At 31.7% G+C, this 19,166-nt stretch overlaps 2 protein-coding genes and 1 pseudogene across 12 annotated transcripts in view; 2 read left to right on the forward strand and 1 right to left on the reverse strand.

Annotated features, from left to right (window-relative positions):
* Positions 1–19,166, reverse strand: part of LOC126719016 (uncharacterized) — an 88,736-nt gene that overhangs the window by 20,920 nt on the left and 48,650 nt on the right. The window lies entirely within an intron of this gene.
* LOC126719014 (uncharacterized) lies at positions 201–6,269 on the forward strand. Of its 4 annotated transcripts, XR_007653164.1 has the most exons (4): positions 569–1,659; positions 4,186–4,313; positions 4,507–4,670; positions 5,853–6,269. XR_007653164.1 is itself a non-coding variant. In XM_050421488.1 (2 exons), exon 2 carries the CDS (start codon positions 740–742, stop codon positions 2,243–2,245), a length of 1,506 nt encoding a protein of 501 aa, XP_050277445.1. In that variant the 5' UTR covers positions 201–562; positions 737–739; the 3' UTR covers positions 2,246–2,429. The 4 variants fall into 4 exon arrangements, 2 of the variants coding, with proteins under 2 accessions (XP_050277445.1, XP_050277446.1); XR_007653165.1 differs by lacking the exon at positions 4,186–4,313; XM_050421488.1 differs by lacking the exons at positions 4,186–4,313; positions 4,507–4,670; positions 5,853–6,269 and adding an exon at positions 201–562 and having other exon boundaries at positions 737–2,429.
* LOC126719022 (sugar transporter ERD6-like 5) lies at positions 7,436–12,778 on the forward strand (annotated as a pseudogene).

Consider the following 19,166-nt stretch of genomic DNA (forward strand, 5'->3'; position numbering starts at 1 on the left):
AATTCCATTTGTAATGTAAAGAACAACTTATACATTGTGCCTACTGTACTGCCTACCAAATATTCATTGAAAATTCATAATATTTTTTTAATACTCATTTAAAAAAATTATTATCTATCTCAATATTTAAAACTTTTCAACATTGTTTTCCACATTTTACATTGAAAAAAAAAAACAGTAAGCATTACTTTAGGAAAACTAAATCACAAGCGTTATTTAATATTTATTAACAGCCTTTTATTTGTAATTAATTTTTTTTATAAACTTTATTTTTAATTAAACGCTTCTTCTAAATCCAACCACTTTAGTTTTACTTTTACAAGACCCAAATTAAACATCTGATGTGCGTGCAAGTGCAACACTCACTTGAACCCAAATGCTGAGAGCGTCCACCTCCGAATGAACCAAAATGTCTCCTATCTTTCTTAAAATCCCAGAATCCTCACCTCTAATCTCACAAGCTGACATTAAAAATTGGATTTCCAAATCAAATTTGAGCAAGCCCAGCCAGCGAGAGCATTAGCGTCTAAGCTTAGTGGAGAAGTGCGAGATTGTCGATTTGGTATTGGTCTTTACTCTTTATACAAAACTTTACTGATTGTTCCATGTGACTTGATGATAATTAGTCAGAAAACAAATGCTACCAGCCTTCAATCAAACATCTCATGTGCATCTCTCTCTTTCTCAGTTTGTTTTGCACTGTCATTATTTTCTAACCAAATTTGATGTTGTCCAGACGATGGAGCTTCAACATTGGCGGCATTGGCGGCATCCGTTGGTCTTTAATGAAGACGAGAGAAGTGGAGATGATTGTTTTGGGTGCAGGGAACCAGTCTTTGGGCCTAGCTATAGTTGTATAGAAAGCGATTGCGATGGTTACTACTATCATCATAAATCATGTGCTGAACTACCCATTGGGTTGCACCATCCCTCACACCCAAATCATCCTCTTATTCTCTTTGGCATAAATACATATCTTTACAACGAAGAAGAATATGACAGATTCAGCAAATGCGATGTCTGCGGAGAAAAGAGTGTAGAATACAGTTATTGTTGTTACCGTTGCAACTTCATCATTCACATCAGATGTTCTTCTTTATCACCCACCATCCAAACTGAAGTCCATGACCACCAATTGACCCGCAGCATTTGGAAGCAGTTGAAGTTCACTTGCGACTTCTGTGGCAAAGAAGGCAATCTGCCCTATTTTTGTTTCCAATGCGATTTCGCTATACATTCACGTTGTGCTGCTTGCCCACGCAGACTGAAAGTTTTCCGTCACAACCACCCTCTCCACCTCACCCCTTCTCTTGAAGTCCATCAATCCGACTCTCCAATTTGCCTACTCTGTGTTCGAAAAGTGGATACACTCTGCCTTTACTATTGCTCAAGATGCGATTTTGCTGCCCACCTCTATTGTGCTATGCTCCCCCAAAACAGGGAGTACATAAATTTGCAGGATCTTAAAGAGGAGCAGTCCACCGAGTCAAAATCTGAAGATCCAGAGCTCCATCAATCCTTTGACTCAGAAATTTGCAAAGTCAAAAAAACCGTTGTGGGGGAGGACGGAACTCAAATAGCCACAGAAATCGAGCACTTCAGTCACAAGCATGATTTGAAGCTTACTGATGAGATTCCGAATAACACAAAATGCAACGGGTGCGTACAATCCATTCTCTCTCCATTTTACAGTTGTACCCCGTGTAGCTTCTTTCTTCATACATCTTGTTCTAAATTACCCAAAATAAAACGATACCCAATTCATGAACACCCTCTCACCCTCAGTTATCAGCAAGCTTCTTTTTTCTGTAATACCTGTGCCCAGATGTGCAACGGCTTAAAATACAACTGTCAAATATGCTCAGTGTATAATTTCCATGTTCAATGTATTTTATTATCAGACACCCTCACTCTTGCCTGTCATGAGCATCGTCTTTACCTCTCCATGACAAACTCTCTACAAAAGTGTAGTAGTTGTAATTTTGAAAACTATTGTGTATTCCGTTGTTCCACTTGTGAATTTGTTCTAGACTTAAAATGTGCTACACTACCACAAACCACATGGTACAACCAACATGAACATCCCTTCAACCTCCGTTATACTCTTGAAGATGACACCGGTGAATATTATTGTGACATCTGTGAAGAAGAACGAGATCCCAAGCAATGGTTCTACTACTGTGCAAAGTGCAGCTTTCCTGCTCATCGTGACTGTATTCTTGGGGAAAATCCAAATGTCAAGTAACACATATAATGGCCACCAATTTGGAGGTGTTACACAGTAATTTGACTCTCACCCACACACAATGTACTTTCATTGAAGAAATAAAAACCAATGACAATTTTAAAAGTGATCTATCAATGTGCCCAATATAATTTCAATATTCACAATAATTGTTTATAGTAATACCACTGTTGTTTTAATTTTTATGTATATTTTTCATTTAGGTTGAGCCTTTAATTCTTTATTTTTTAATCTATTGTATTATTATGGTTGTCTATTGGTGTAGTTTTGGGGAACTTTGTTTTTAAGATGAAGCTTATTAGGCATTTTATTGGTTTGTGGCTAATAAGTGTAATATGTGGACATCATGTACATGGGTTCCACACCCCTGCTTGTTAATGAATTATTATTTTTTTTTTTAAAGGACTTGAACAGGAAAATCATTTGATGTCCACAGACATTCACTGCTTGTGTTTTTTGGCTTCTAAGATTCTGTTTTCGTTCTATTTTAACCTATCCATAGGATCTCCTGCCAGTTGAGAGGAGCCTTACATTTATAGAACAAAATAATTTTGTTTCTAAGGTACTTGACCTTTTTACTACCACAAAGATAGTGTTCCGGCATGTGGGAATGAGGCATTGGAGAATGGGAGGTGATGATGATAGGAACAGTGCTAGAACTAATGATGTTAACAGTGAAGTCTAGAAAATATTGTGGAAAGTTAAAATTTCTACAAAGTTTCACTTTTTATCTAGAAAATACTGCATGATGCTATACTAGTTAAGGCAATCTTATTAGATAGAAAGCTTAGCTGTGATGTTGCTTGTAAAATCAGACTTCATAACAGAAGGTAGGCCCATCAAGGATTGACAAATTATTTCAATCCCAGGTGGAATTTGGAAGAGAGATACCAAATGGAGTGGCATCCTTTTGTTGCAAAGTCTATAGATGGAAGAAGACTCTTTGTTGGATGTTTTAACAACACATGCTTCAACAGATGGTGGCCAGATCTATACTGCATGAAAAGAAAATTTTCAAAACACAAATATGGTACTAGATTTTCAAATAATGAATGTTGATATCAGGTCCATTACTAGATGATTTGGATAATGGCCCTCAAAAAAGATTGAGGGTTTAATTTGGGAATTAAGTTTCTATAATATCTACATGTATTTATACCACTCCTTTCTCTACTAGCATATTTGAGGTTAAAGTGTTCTTAGAATCTGTGTTAAAACCATGCGGCATCTCATGTTCTGTAAACTTATTTGTGAGTTGGGTATGTTAATTATTACAACATTTAGATTGGTACTTTGAAAGATATAATGATATCCTGTCCTAATCCCTGTAGATTGTGTCATTTGAGTGTGATACATCTTCTAAATTAATTTTGATTATTTTTACTCTCTGTTTGATACTCAGTTAGTCGCCAAATAATGTATTTGTTTAGAGGTATTCTCTTCTTCTCATGCTTCATTAGTTCTATTCTTATTGTTAAATTGTTATTTATCATTTCTTGGTATGTAATTTAATTAATTTCAAAATGGGAATGGAGCTTTAGAACATTCTTGTTTTTCTACCTTTCTCTTTATCGGTTGTTCAATATATTTCACTTAGTTATAATAATGCATTTACGAGTGTGTTTAATTTTCTCAAGACGATCAAGTTAATGCCTTGTATTCTACACCATCTATCTGTACTAAGGAAAAAAAATGCAGCAAATGAATTATGGCCAGAAAAAACCGATGATTATTTCCCATAAGCTTTACTGTTTTTCCATCTACCTTTAGTTGACTAAGCAAAATTGATTGAAATTTACTGCCATTAATAAGCTTGACCAATGCTTGCTAGAAGGTATGCAGACAGGGCAAATGCATATTGGACTGACTTTTTCACTAGTTGCCCAGTCTTGAAGCAATATGTCCAAATTCTGAAGGGATATTATTTGTTATGACATCAGTGTCAATCTGCCTTGGTGGTTATGTTGAATCAAAATAAATAGGGATAGCTATTTCCTCCATTCCTCTACACTTGATTTGCTGGATGCAAATGACCTAGCATCTCATGCTACCATCCTGGAAATTCCTGGTAATTTTTTCTTAGTATTTGGTCACAAAAGTTATCTATTTTATATTCCAAGAACTCTGCAAGGAACACAAAGATGTGTTCTACGCAGAGAGAGGATGATGTTTTTCGGTCATCAATAGGGTGGAGTTTTCTCACCATTTATTTGGGTTATAAACATAAACGAAGGAATTTTCCTTATGTTAAAAATACGCAGCATGACAACTTGAATATTTGACTGGAAAGAGATCTGATGGTGCCAACTCTGTCAGCCTGGAGGATGCTTTAGGGATTGCACAGCACCATGATGCCATCACTGGCAATGCTAAGCAACATACAACCAATGACCACGCAAAACAAGTGGCTTTTGGAGCCTTTGAGGTAGGCAGCTAATCTTCATTTGAATTTGACATTTTGAGTCTTGTTTTATATTCTTTGCACCATTGTTATTGTATGATAAAACTTTGTAAGCTATCCTTTAAAATGCAACAAATTTTCATAGGCAGAAGCTATTGTAAATGCTGTCCTGTCATGCTTCACTAATAAGAAATCAAGAGATCAATATGGTTCGATGAACCTATTATGGTCTTGTGTAAACTATCCTTGTAAGCTATCCTTGCAAAGTTATCCTGTAAGAGATCAATACAGCTCTGTAAGCTATCCTTGCAAAGTTAGCTTCATATGGTTCTATGAACCTATATGGTCTTGTGTAAACAATGGGGCAAGTAAATGGACTTTTCTTCTTTTCTGTTATTTTTTGTTCTTGCTATTCTTCATTGCTTAGTACCAAAAACAAAATAAAAAAAGCTGAGAGATAGATAAAAATAATAATTAGGTGGGAAGTAGGCATCCCAACTTCTCACTTATTGTGCAATTCCACCAATCGAATCATTTGCATGAATATTTATATTGTACAACTAAGTCAGCATTTGAAAGCCTCCAAATTGCACGTACAAATAGAAGAACTTCAGTTTGGGTTGGTTTTTTTTTTTTTTTTTTTTTTTTTTTTTTCGTGTTTCTTATATGTCCTAAGGTATTATCACTCAAATCATGCAGAATTAATCCAAAGAAGAATTTAATGCAAGTTACATCATGTTAAAGCTCTTGCTGAAACGATGATTTATGATTTCAGGGTTATTAAAAAACATAAATCACTAGCGGACTTCAGAACATAAACAATTTTCCTTCAATGAAAAACAAATTGATCACTAAAATGATGTTGAACTAGCTGACCAGCCCTGTTGCAAATTTTGTCAACTAAGATGAATGTTCTCCAGCATAATGAATCCAAAAACTGTCATAAAGAAATAAGGTTAAAAAAGACCCAAGCAATCAATCTAGCATGTATACCAAGTGAGAAAGCATGGTAGTTTCTTTAAGAATAAAACCAAGTAAAATATGGTGGCAGTTAGAAACACTACAACTTCATACCATTATCTTCATAGACCTAACATAGAGGCTATCCACAACCTTGCTGGTATTTGTAATGGTTTCCAGTATTGCCATATTGCATCTGTCAAGCATTGGCTAACATGCTCAAATGATGAATTTCTTTTTTTGCAGGCAAAGATTGGTCGAAAGAAAGAGTGTGAAGCTGCTCTACAAAACCTTAGAGGGCAGATTGCTGATATTTCTCAAGAAACTGCGGAGATTAGAGAAATGTTTTGACTTCAGATGTCAATGAGAAATCTCTTTGTTTCCATTTTAAGTAGCAAAATTTAAACATAGTCTTGAATTTTTCCCAACATTTTTTATTAGAAACAAATATTGACATGGTTTTTGAATAATTTTACAGTAGTACACAGAAACCCTTCAACGGCTTTCTGGAGCTAGTATTCTCGACTTATTCCAATGGAATTTGGCTCATCCACTCATTGTAAGCTTTATATGCTAATCTTTGTAGCATGTTTTGTTTGTGTGACTTATTTGATCTTTTGTGGCTAACATGAAGGTGACTTAGGTAGGAGTTGGCTTGATGGTACTACATATCCTCAGTTCAATTACTTATTCTACCCAATAAACCACTTAACAATTTTTCATGGCAAAGAAAAATGTTATTGGAAACATTTTGGGAGAAATCAGCTTATTTATTTGGTGGGGAAGATCATCTTTTCATCATCAAGTATTGTGAAATTTATGCACACATTTATCAAGGTTATTGTAAACATCCTATTATCATCAAGTTTTGTTTATGTTATTTTCATGATGCATGATATCAAATTATCAATTTTCGCCAACTAATTCAATGGTTTTATAGCTTACAAATTTTTAAAAAGAAAAAAAGACTGCAATTGATAATTCAGGGAACACAATTTTTCAAGCACATTGACAATAGTTAAGTTTCCATTCTAAAGTTATTTGCTTCAAATCACCACTTAGAAGAAAGGCTAACCATCTAAAATCTAAGAATATCACAAAAAACCACCATAGTGTAGCAAATTGCTAATTTTGTAATATAACTTGGTGGCTTTCTATTGAATTTATAAACTGGAAATAGTGTAATAAGTTTTTCATAAATTATCATTTATCCCAAAACCTTGATTTCAAAATTGTTATTTTAAAAGGTTGATAACTTCAAGGGATAAAACAATTGGTTAGAAACCACACCTTATAAAGCAACTCTAAATCAAAAGTAATTGAAAAAAGTGAATTTAATCACTTTTTATTTATTTATGCCTAAAATTAAAGTTTTAAGTTTGATTTATTTATAAATAAATAAATATGAACAAACTTTTCATTGAACTAAACCCGAATTATTTATAAACGATTTTGTACATTTACGGCCTTGTTGGGCATTCAATGGGCTTTCTAATTAGACAAGAGGTTTGTAGAAATAAATTAAAAAAAAAAAAAAAAAAAAAGATAATCCTTCAATTTATTTTTTAATTTTTTTTATTCAGGCACCTACACATGATGAAAACACGGGCACTTTATCTAAATCTGTAATAAGGAGGATAAGGACAAAGATAACACCACATCCAAGAATAAAATAAAATAAATACCGACAAAAGTGTCCAATGATGGTCCCCTCTAAACACTTCATCTCCACTCTCTCTAACTCAATATCTCTATCCGTCAAACTCAGAAATTCCACACTTCTTCGTCTCTTCCTCTCTTTGTGTTTGAAAAACAAATTGAAGTTTTAATTCATAGTGTACATACCATTTCTTTACCATCAACTATATGGCTGTGGTGACCATCTTGGTGGTGCCAATAGTTTTGGTTTTGATGATGGTGGTGAGAGTCAGAGTGGATCTTCCTCAGCCACAGGTGTGGTCGTGCTTAGCACTTTGGTTGCTGTCTCTGGTTCCTATGTTTTTGGCACAGCTGTAAGTGAAATTTTACTTTAGCATAGAATGGTCCACACTCTCTTTAGTCCACATGGTCCTTGGTCCAGGGATATTGTCTGCAAAGATTTTGATGTGTTTATGATGAGTGCCAAAATTTTCAAATCTGTAGAGAACTCAAATTCTATGAAAAATTATTAATTTCCAAATCTTCACTACAGTTTGAAGAGTCACAATGTTTTCTATGCTACTAGGCCTTGATAGAAAATATATTAGTTGAACGCCAAATTTTTGTAGGGATTTTACATACAAATGCATCTAAATGATTGAGGTATAGATTTGTCAATGGATTGCAGGGAGTGTTTTTGTAACATTGGAGAGAATAACTGAATAAGACAATAAATGGGATGGGTATCTCTATGTGGGATGCCTAGACGTTTGATATGCTGACTACTGAACTGAAAATGGTGTGTAATTGATTTTGTAGGTGGGATATTCATCACCTGCTCAGTCTGGAATCATGGATGACCTGGGTCTTATTGTGGCAGAGGTGGGTGTAAAACTATAAAGTGCATTTTTACTTTTGGCAAATGATATTATCACATTAGAACACTTTTAAGCACTTGAACTATCTTGCTCTGGAAACATCTTCTGCTATGAATATAACATTTGTATTATTATAACCATTTTTCCATTTCAATATTAATTTCATTGAAATTTTGTATAAATTTCAGTATTTATGCTTCTATTGTCTAGGATTATGGTGATTTGTGACAACAAATCTTCATGTGAAGATATTTGAGCTCTACTACAGGAAAAAAGAAGAAAGGTTATGTTTGGAAAATCATGTCCGCATGGCAAGATCACAGACACAGTTCATCACCTAGCTTGTGTTTTTCTGATCGGAGAATTCGAATAAAGTTCAACTATGATTTAGAGAAATATTAAATACAATTAAAAGGCATACAACATTTAGGATTAATGACATTTCAAAGTTTGAATGCAGAGAATATTTTAGTTGGTAGTAAGGACTATATGACCTGGAGTTGCTGATCTGATCTTCATATAGAAGTCACTGTTTCAGCTTTCAAAATGAAGTGAAATGTTGTATCGTATTGCTTTATGCAAAATTCATTTTTGTTGCATTGCTTTGTAAACTATCTTTTGCTTGCCTTATACATTTTTGTATATGATTTTCTCAACATCTTTTGGTTATACTGTAGTACTCACTTTTTGGTTCAATATTGACAATTGGAGCAATGATAGGTGCAATAGTGAGTGGCCAAATAGAAGATTACATAGGTAGAAGGGGTGTAAGTACTTCACCTTGGAATCATTGCTGGTGGTATTATTAAGGTTCAAACTCCACAGCTCACCAGTTTTTCAATTTGTTGGTTGTTTTGCAAGGAAGACAATTGGCTTTTCAGAGATATTCTGCCTGGCAGGGTGGCTAGCCATAGCATTCTCAAAGGTTTTGAATCCCATCTCTCTGTTTTATGCAGTTCCAAACATCAATGTTAACGTCACATGCATGACAACCCCTACATTTTATCTGAAAAGATGTTTACATAAGGATAATGGAAAGCATTGAGGCAGCATCATAATTTGTAGTTGTTCTTTCATAAAACTAATGTTTAGATGATCATACATGATCAGAAACAACTGTCACAAAATTATTTCAGGAATTAATTGGTAGTAAGTAGATATGTTATCTTAGCTACTTCATAATGTCAAATGTTGGTGCTTGTTGAAAGGGTGCTTGGTGGCTTGACCTTGGGAGACTGTTGGTAGGTTGTGGGATGGGACTCCTTTCCTATGTAGTAAGTTGTTAGATTGCAATTTCAATGATTTATCTTTCATGAAACAGTAAAATTAATTGTGTTCCCGATAGCAATCAGGTACCTATATATTTAGTAGAAATAACACCTAAGAATCATCGGGTAGGGTTTACAATTGTTCATCAGGTAAGGCAAAAGTCTCATGAATATGAAAATTGTGTAAGTCATTGCCCTGACAGCCCCGTTCACCTACTAATTGCCACTCATATAGTTATTGATTTGTTGTGGCGTATCGTTTACATATCTAATTGGAGCTTTTGTGAACTAGCGAACTTTGGCTCTGATTGGTAAGCTTCCCTACTCTTGTCCTGTATTCTTGTCATTTGAAGGTGGTTTCATAGTAAGACTTATTTTTTCAAGAACTATACCATATCTAGTACAACTTCTTGGTTTATTCTTCATTCTAGAATCTCCAAGATGGCGATTGAGTTATTCAAAATTTTATTAGAAGATTTTTTTGGAAGGTTTTGGGGAGATAACACATTGGGGAGACTCCAATTGAGGAGTTAACATAACATATCGCAACATCACTTAACCCAAAAGCTTAAGGCAATGGGTTTTGGCTCAATTATGTTATATTTAATCACTCACTTTTGTCATTATTATCCAATGTGGGACTTCACTACTTATAACTAAACAACTTACAACTAACCACACCACTCACACGTAAATATTCTAACAAAAGGTGCTCTTTGGATAATGCATTTGAAAACTAGAAAAAAAAAAAAAAAAAAAAAAACAAAGATAATGTTTTGCTAATCATTTCTTTTTCCATTATTCTTCTTTTTAGCCAAGTACATGTGATTTGGCAAAGATATCTAAATGCTATAAAGTGGAAAAGAAAATTCAAGCATTGACTGACATGCTCATATGATTTTTTTTAGGTAAAAATTGGTCGAAAGAAAGAGTGTGAAGCTGCTCTACAGCACCTTAGGGGGCAGAATGCTGATATCACTCCAAAAGCTACTGAGATTAGATTAACTTTTGGACTTCAGATGTCAATGAGAAAATAACTCTTTGTTTCCTCTTTAACTAGAAAAATTACATACTTCGACACAGTCTTAAATATTTTCCAACAATTTTGCTTAAGAACAAGTTGACATGGTTTTTGTATCATTTTACAGGAGTACACAGAAACCCTTCAACTACTTTCTGAAGCTAGTATGCTTGACTTATTTCAATGGAAATATGCTTACTCACTTATTGTAAGCTTTTGTATCATAATCTTTGTAGCACGTTTTTTTAATTTTTTAGACAGGTTTGATCTTTTTGGCTAACATAAAAGAGGGTTAGGTTGGAGTTGGCCTGATGGTACTACAACAATTTGGAGGAATCAATGGAATTGCATTTTATGCAAGTGCTATATTCATATCAGCTGGTAGAAAAAGGATTGTCTTTTTTCTTTTTCTTATTTTTTTTCCCTTATTTAATGCTACTTATAGTTAACAAGAAATTGAAGTTGAATAGAGGAATACTTTGTCAATGACAGGCTTTTCGGGTAGTATTGGGACCATAGCAATGGTCATTGTTCAGGTTCTTGACTCTCTTTGCGGAATTCCAACATTTGCTTCTGCTTAATGCTTTTTAAGTGATTTACTGATTTTGTACAGATTCCAATGACAGCATTAGGGGTAATTTTGATGGATAAATCTGGAAGGTGGCCACTTCTATTGGTAAGAAGGTTATGAAATCTCTACTGTGTAATGGAGTTGAATGAAAATAATTTTGAATCCCACTATATTCACAGGTTTCTGCAGCAGGAACTTGCTTAGGTTGCTTGCTTGTGGGATTGTCATTCTTCATGTAGGTATTTTCTACAGAAAAATCTATTTTTCTTGAAAACTAGTTTCATTGGTTTTGTTGAATATTTCTTAATAGAAAAAAGATTCAATTATGCAGGATCTTCAAACATGGATCAAGACAACGCCAATTTTAGCACTTGTTGGTGTACTGGTATTGCAATTATCCCGAGGACAGTTTTGTTTTTCTTATAAAACATCCAAAGAAAGAACAGCCTGTGACAAATGTTATTTTGCTTTTATCTCCAACTTCTGTCATTTTTTCCATGGTCTTTGAGTGCTTTTGAGTGTGGAAATCCTATCAAGTTTAAAAGCTCATAAAATGAATATTGTTTAATACCATTACCATTGGTTGTATTTAACCAATTAGTAGCAATCTGGAAATAGTTTTTGCTGCTTTGAAAGCATGAGTATTTCAGAAGGTCTTGCATAAAGTTGTGGATTTTTATGATCTGATTTTGGTCATCTATTACAGCTCTCAATCTATATTCATGGTGCAATTGGTTTGAGGGTCACAATTCCAATATTGTAGACCAGTTGATGTTAACTGTTAGTTTGAGCCTGATTCTTAATGGTTTAAAGATTGGTTAAGTTGAATTTGTCTGTTTGGTTCTGCAATCAGGTGTACACAGGATCTTTCTCATTAGGCATGGGAGGAATTCCTTGGGTTATAATGTCAAAGATAGATTTACCTTATCATACTTGAAACACCATCTTTTATTATCAAAATAATTGCCATGAAGGCCTATTATTGGCTGAAATAGAGTTGAATCTGTCTCAGATATTTCCCATAAACATGAAGGGCTCAACTGGAAGCCTTGTTACATTGGTTAGCTGGTTAGGTTCTTGGATTGTATCTATGCTTTTAACTTTCTAATGGATTGGAGCTCAGCAAGTGATGCCAAGCTAGTCTTATCTCTCAATATTGATGTTATATTGGATGCAAACTACAATATGATCATTTTAGTTTTTAATTTATGTTTACATTTTTTCAAGAACATTCTTCACATTCTCAAGCATGTGTGGCTTGATTGTTTTGTTCGTAGCAAAGTTTGTACCAGAGACCAAGGGGTGAACACTTGAAGAAATTCAAGCATCATTGAATCTATTTTCAGCAAAAAAAAAGAATTTTGCATGCCTGTACGACAGCACCAATCCGTGTTCAAATAAGCAAAATAATTTCTAAAACATCAGCTCCATTAAATTGTGGTACTGAGTGCTAGACTAATTGGTGAATGGTTGTCACAATAAGCAAGGTTTTTTTTTTCAGAAGTCAAGATATCTTTGTAGCTATCATCCAAGAATTATTTTCTAAAACTGTTAGGGAATTGATAACCATAGCTTGAAACTCTGCATTCCACTTGGAGAGAAACTACCTATTTACCACCTAATTTAGGGAATGTGAAAGGTAAATCTTGAATTTTTAAACATTTAGAGACCATTTGACTCGTGGAATCTTCCATTCTTGAAATCATATCCATGGAAATATAAAGTTATCAAGTTTGGTTTATTAAATGCATTCCTATCAAATTCGTGAGAATATAACATTTATGTTTCTAGTTAAATTATAATTTTGTGTCAAAAGTTTTATAGTTCAATTGACGTCAGCTAGTGTTTCCAACAAAAATGTTCATAGTTCAATGCATATTAAAAACATAAAGAACATGTAATCTAACACTAAATATTTTCAAAATTTTAATTCTATTAAGTGTATTTTGCAAAAATTATTTTTGTCAACTTATTTTACTATTGAGCTTATTTTTGCTACTACTCATGGGTCCTACTGCACTTTCTGGTATTATTCATGGGTCTTACTGTACTATTTCCACTATCTTTTACTTTTATTTATAGTACTATCAGCAAAATAAGCGAATCTCAAACGGACCTTAAGTGGTATAACATTGTTTAGAATTATATTAGGTATTGATAAACTAAAATATAATGGACTAACTGATATTTTATGCTTATTAGAGGTACCAGATATTAATGGCAACGTTTGACATGATTAAGTCACACTAAAGATAACATTCAAGTTTGGAATCATCAATTTTTTAAAATCATTGAGTAGAATTTATACAAAGATAAAGAAGTGAAAGTTACACAAGATATAGCATTCAAGTTTGGAATAATTAATTTTTTAAAATGATTGAGTAGAATCAAAGCAAAGATAAAGGAGTTCATTTATTTAAAGTGTTTTTGTCTTTATATATTTTCTTATTTTCTTGATTATTAGGAAAGAATATATGAAGAGATGGTAAGAATTATTATAGACCATAATTTCTTTATCTTTTTTCAATCTTCTTTACTATTCTCTTTTACGTCAATCTAATGTTTGTGTTTTTCTTTTTTTGACCCCAATGTTTATGTTTTTAAAAAAACAAAGAAAACGGGAGGAAAAACACACACAAAAAGGAAAACAATTTGTTAAACTTTTGAAGCAAAAGCATTAAATATACTAGAATCCAAGTTACACATTTATTACAGCTACTAATCTGCTTATCTAAAAGAAATCAATTATACATTAATATATATATATATATATATATAATAATAATAATAATAATAATAATAGGTAAAGCAGAGATAAAATCCAATTAAATTTTAAATTGAAATTTAATTAAAGTCTAATTTTGCGCCATGCATCTCATCTAATCTAAATTTTAGAATTTTGTACCAAGTGAGTTAATTTAGTGTAAAAGTTGAATTTTAATTTGAGTTTAATTTTGCGCCACGTGTCTCATTTAATCTAAATTTTTAAATTTTTGTGCTAAATTAATTAATTCAGTGTAGAAAACGAGGAGTCCAATATAATAAACCTTAAAAAATATAATCATATAACTAAAAAAAATTCAAATTTATAAGTCATCTATATATATATATATAAATTAATATGGCGTAAATGCACTTTTAGTCCCTACATTTTGAACCGATTTCTATTTTGGTCCCTATATTTTATTTTTACCACTTTTAGTCTCTGAACCAATTAACGCGTGACATTTAAGTCCTTACCATCACCCAACTAACAAAAAATGCTGGCGGCACAGTAAAATAATAATTAAAAAATCTATTTTAGCATTAAAAAATTGCCACATCAGCATCTAAATTAAAAAAAATTAATTTATTAATTTTAACTAAATGAAAATTAAAAAAAAAAAAAAAACTCGGGAAGAACATGATGAAAACAACCCAGATCAAAGAACTCAAGAAGACAATCCTAAACACATAATTTTCTTTCCTGACCCATGACTGCCCTCAAATCACAACCACAAATCCACCACGCTGATCCCCACAAACCCACGCCCTCCACCTCACCACGACAAGTCGACAACACCATATGCACAAAACCCACAAAAAAATATGTCAAAGAGAGAGACCCATTGATTTGAGAGAGGAGCTTAAGGCAAATGGGTTTGGGTTTGGGTTTGAGCAAAATCAAGAGATAAAGAGAGTTCAAGAAGGCTAAGCACCAAGATTGAGGGAGAAAGAAGAAAAAGAAGAAGAAAGAAAGAAGAAAAGGAAAGAATGGAGGCGGAGAACGATCTAGGGAAGAAAAAGAAAAAGAAATAAGAAAACAAAAAAGAAAAAGAGTACGGTGCTTGTGTATCTGATGAACCCAAGAACCCAAGCACCGTATCAAGAATACAAGCACTGTTGTTTTTAATTTTTTTCATTTAGTTAAAATTAATAAATTAATTTTTTTAAATTTAAATTCTGGCGTGGCAATTTTTTAATGCTAAAATAGATTTTTTTAATTATTATTTTACTGTGCCGTCAGCATTTTCTGTTAGTTGGGTGACAGTAAGGACTTCAATGTTACGCATTAATTGGTTCTAAAAGTGGTAAAAATAAAATGTAGGGACCAAAATAGAAATCAGGTCAAAACGTAGGGACTAAAAGTGCATTTACGCCTATTAATATTAATAGGTAAAACTTAGAGAAAGTTGAATTAGAATTTGAAATTATAATCCAATTTTGCACATGTTTAAATTTATGTGGGAACTATACCATAATTATCCACTTAAGCGTGTGCCATATGTCTGCTTAAGTTTTTAAATCTTTGTGTCAAGTGAGTTAATGAGTGCAAAATACTAAGAATCTAATATTAATTAACTATAAAATTAAAAAAAAAAAGAACATTTACATATACTCAATAAAATCACCACATGTTTCTCAAAAAATAAATAAAATAAAAATCACCACACATTCTATCTTATTAAAAATTAGAAAAAAAAAAATGATCACAAGTTGTATTAAATTTAGGTAAGAATTTTTATATATGACTAATAATATTAACTTTTAAAAAATAATTTGACTAATTATCTATATTTTATGATAAAAATTGTGTTTAATTTTAAATGTATCTATACGTATGCATGAATGCATGTGTTACATGTTTTTAAAAAAAAAAAATTTATTTGACTAATTATTTATATTTTTATAATAAAAATTTTGTTTAATTTTAAATGCATCCATACATTTACATGAAGTTACATGCTAGTTAATATAAAAGATAACAAAATAAATTCAATTAGTTAAGTCGTATGAATAAAGCTAGGGACACAATATATTCACAACAGGTGGTAAATTGTTAATAGTTGATAAAAAAAATGATATCTTTGATGGCTCAAATTAGAACCACTAACAGATTATCATCTATGTTCTAATATAGTTACACATATAATTGATAAAATATAATACAATATATGATGCTTCTTTTGGGTGTTGAATACATTACATAATTAGGATTGATCTATCATCATCAAATTACTATTTTATCGCCAAAAGGTGTGCATCCCATATTGATGTTTTCAAAGAATATATCTAAGGAACAAAAAGATGGAGTTTCATGCATGCGTGTATAACCTAGATAGAGATGCATAAAGAAATGTAATAAATGAATGAGAAATAAATTGATTGTATGGACATGTTTACAAAAAAAAAAAAAAAAAAAAAAAGAAGAAGAGGAAATGTTAGTATGAAGTCTAGATATAATAATAATAATAATAATAATAAAAGGATAAGAGAAAATGAGAAAGATAAGTATAAACATTTGAACAAGTAATCATCAAATTCCTTGCCCAACTTCTTCTCATATTCCTTCTTTTGTGTTGGTGAATGTTAAGAGAAAATGAGAAAGATAAGTATAAACATTTGAACAAGTAACCATCAAATTCCTTGCCCAATTTCTTCTCATGTTCTTTCTTTTGTGTTGGTGAATGCTTTTATGTGCCAAAGGCATAAGAAGCCTATATATAGAAGAAGTTATGGATGACCTCCACATGAACATATATTTGATGAAATTGATATTGAGACTAATTGATATTAAGACTAACTTGGAAGCTTTCCTTGGTGCATTTTGAAGTCAATATTGGATTATTCTTACAGTAAGTAATGATGGTTGTTTTTGCAAATTTATTTACATGCATGTGTGTTTTTCTAATTACTTTATATAAAAAATATGTTGATTTGATTGCTTAAATTTTGTTGTATAAATGTTAAATAAAGTAAAATTTTTGGCTTATTTAGTACTTGAATTAACATTATATTTTTGTGAGATATATATTATTGCTAAATGGTTTTGGTTCATGCTACATTTGACTTTGCTTTCATAAAAATTACATCAATTAGTTACTTTTTTTAAATTACTATTTTCTTGAATTCACATTCTTATTAAATATCTATTATAGGTTAATCACATGCAAGAATTTGCAACAATCAATTGCGATCCACTGTTAAATCTATATGGTTATTTGTTTAATTATAATTAATAATTCAAAAAACTATAAGATCTCTTTATAAATTAATGAGTTTCTAATGCCTAATTGATTCGATATTTCGAAAGAATGATTGATCATAATAATATTTGGTAAACCTGATAGTTTGGAAAGAAATTTATTCTAACTCTAAGTTAAGCAGAAATTTTTTGAATATTCCAAAAGTAACAATCTCTCCTCTCATATAAATGTAGATCCTCACCAAGAATTTAATTAGTGTGACCTACTATTATGTGGGAGGAAGGAACATTAATCTTAGTGTAAAGAATTTGACATGAGGACCCTAATAAAATCTCATTCCCTTTATAATGTAAAGAATAACTTGTACATAGTGCCTATTAAATATTCATTTTATCTTTTATTAATAATCTTAGTTGAAAATTCATAATTTTTTAATACTCATTTTAAAGAACTTTTATCTATCTCAATATTTAAAACTTTTCAACATTTTCTTCCACATTTTACATTGAAAAAAAACTTTAGGAACTAAATCACTAGCTCTATTTAATATTTATTAACAGATGACAAAATAGTGAAAATACACCCCCACCCAATCCACCCCCAATTTGACAAACCATGAGTTTTATTTTTAATTAATCACTTCTTCCAAACCCAACAACTTTATTTTTACAAAACTCCAACCATGCCCGAATTTTGAGAATCCACCTCCAAATGCCTCCCATCTTACTTATGCAAAGAAATTTATTTTAACATTAGATTTGATGAAAAATATTGAATACTTTTGGAGCAATAATTAGTTCCCTAAAAAATGGTGGGTTCCTACCATGAATTTAAATAGTAATACCCTCTATTATATGAGAGGAAAGAGCATTGTTCTCAACATGTAGAATATTTACTTAGGCTTAGAAAACTATTATTATAAAATAAAGTTATTTAGTAGAACAACTTTTGTAAAATTACATAAAGTCTAACTTTTTTTTAATTATAATGAATATTTATTGACATAAACAAAAGAAACTAAAACAAATTTTACTTCTCTAACATAATAATAATAATTGTGGTATCAATTAAAGACATGATTGGAACTTGTATTGTGCAAGAATAATGTCTCTATTTTTTTTCTTAGAATTAATGTCTTAATATTTATCCCTACCCTTTAGGCACCTTTTCCTTAATTCCATAATTTTATATTGGAGTGTGAGACCAAAAAAATTAGGGGATATTTGATTCAGCACTTTTAGATGCAGACCTAAATCAAATCCAAATTCTTTTGTAAAGGGTTACTTAAACCCGTTATGTCTACCAAATATCCATGTTATACTTTTATTTTTTTTAATGGAAATATTCATGTTATACACTTATACTAATACCCTTAGTTTTCTATCTTTTAATTATTAAAAAAAAAAAAAAAAACCCCTTAGATTGTAAGTAAGCATTTTATTTTATTTGTTGGTAACTTCATTTTTTATTTTTATATTTAAAAAAAAAAAAAAACTGTTCCACTTGTCCCAAAAAAATAATTTTCGGTATAAAATGATGAGTCATAAACTATTATGATTATTTTTAGGAGATAATGTGTGTCCCGTCACATATACTGCGCGTGACTCACTTAGTTGATTGAGTTAAATAAGTTATATGCATTGCACATAACAATGACTAATGTGATTTTCCTATCGGTAGTTGGAGCCAAACTTTGTAACGCAAATGTGTGGAGAGAGAGAGAGAGAGAGAGAGAGTAATAGTGAGTGTGATGTGCAATGTGAATTGTGAACAGAAGGAAATAAGAGACTTGACTATGCCATCTCTCTTGCCACAGTGATGAGTTCCTCTGAGGACTTTCCATACGTCCAGCATAACAACATAAACGATTTGGAAGCTAGTGGAAGCGACTCCAATGTCGACTCAAACGAAGATGAAAATGAGTCATCCTCTGATTCCGAAACTAAGATTGAGAATGCATCTATTCTGGATACGGTATGTCTCCCCTCTCTATTTCTCTATCTCTATTTCTTACTACTAGTACCAAACTTAAATCAATACTCATTTAAAAAAAAAAAAAAAAAATCTTATCTATCTTAATATTTAAAACTTTTCTACCTTTTACAATGCAAAATGAAATAAAAATTAACAATAAAATAAAATAAAATTTAAGGAAATTAAATTACAAGTTATGTTTATTTACTGACAAAATATGCCGCTAGCCGGTACAGCCCCAATT

Source organism: Quercus robur, chromosome 3 (genome assembly GCF_932294415.1).
Source record: "Quercus robur chromosome 3, dhQueRobu3.1, whole genome shotgun sequence".
Taxonomy (NCBI): Eukaryota; Viridiplantae; Streptophyta; class Magnoliopsida; order Fagales; family Fagaceae; genus Quercus; species Quercus robur.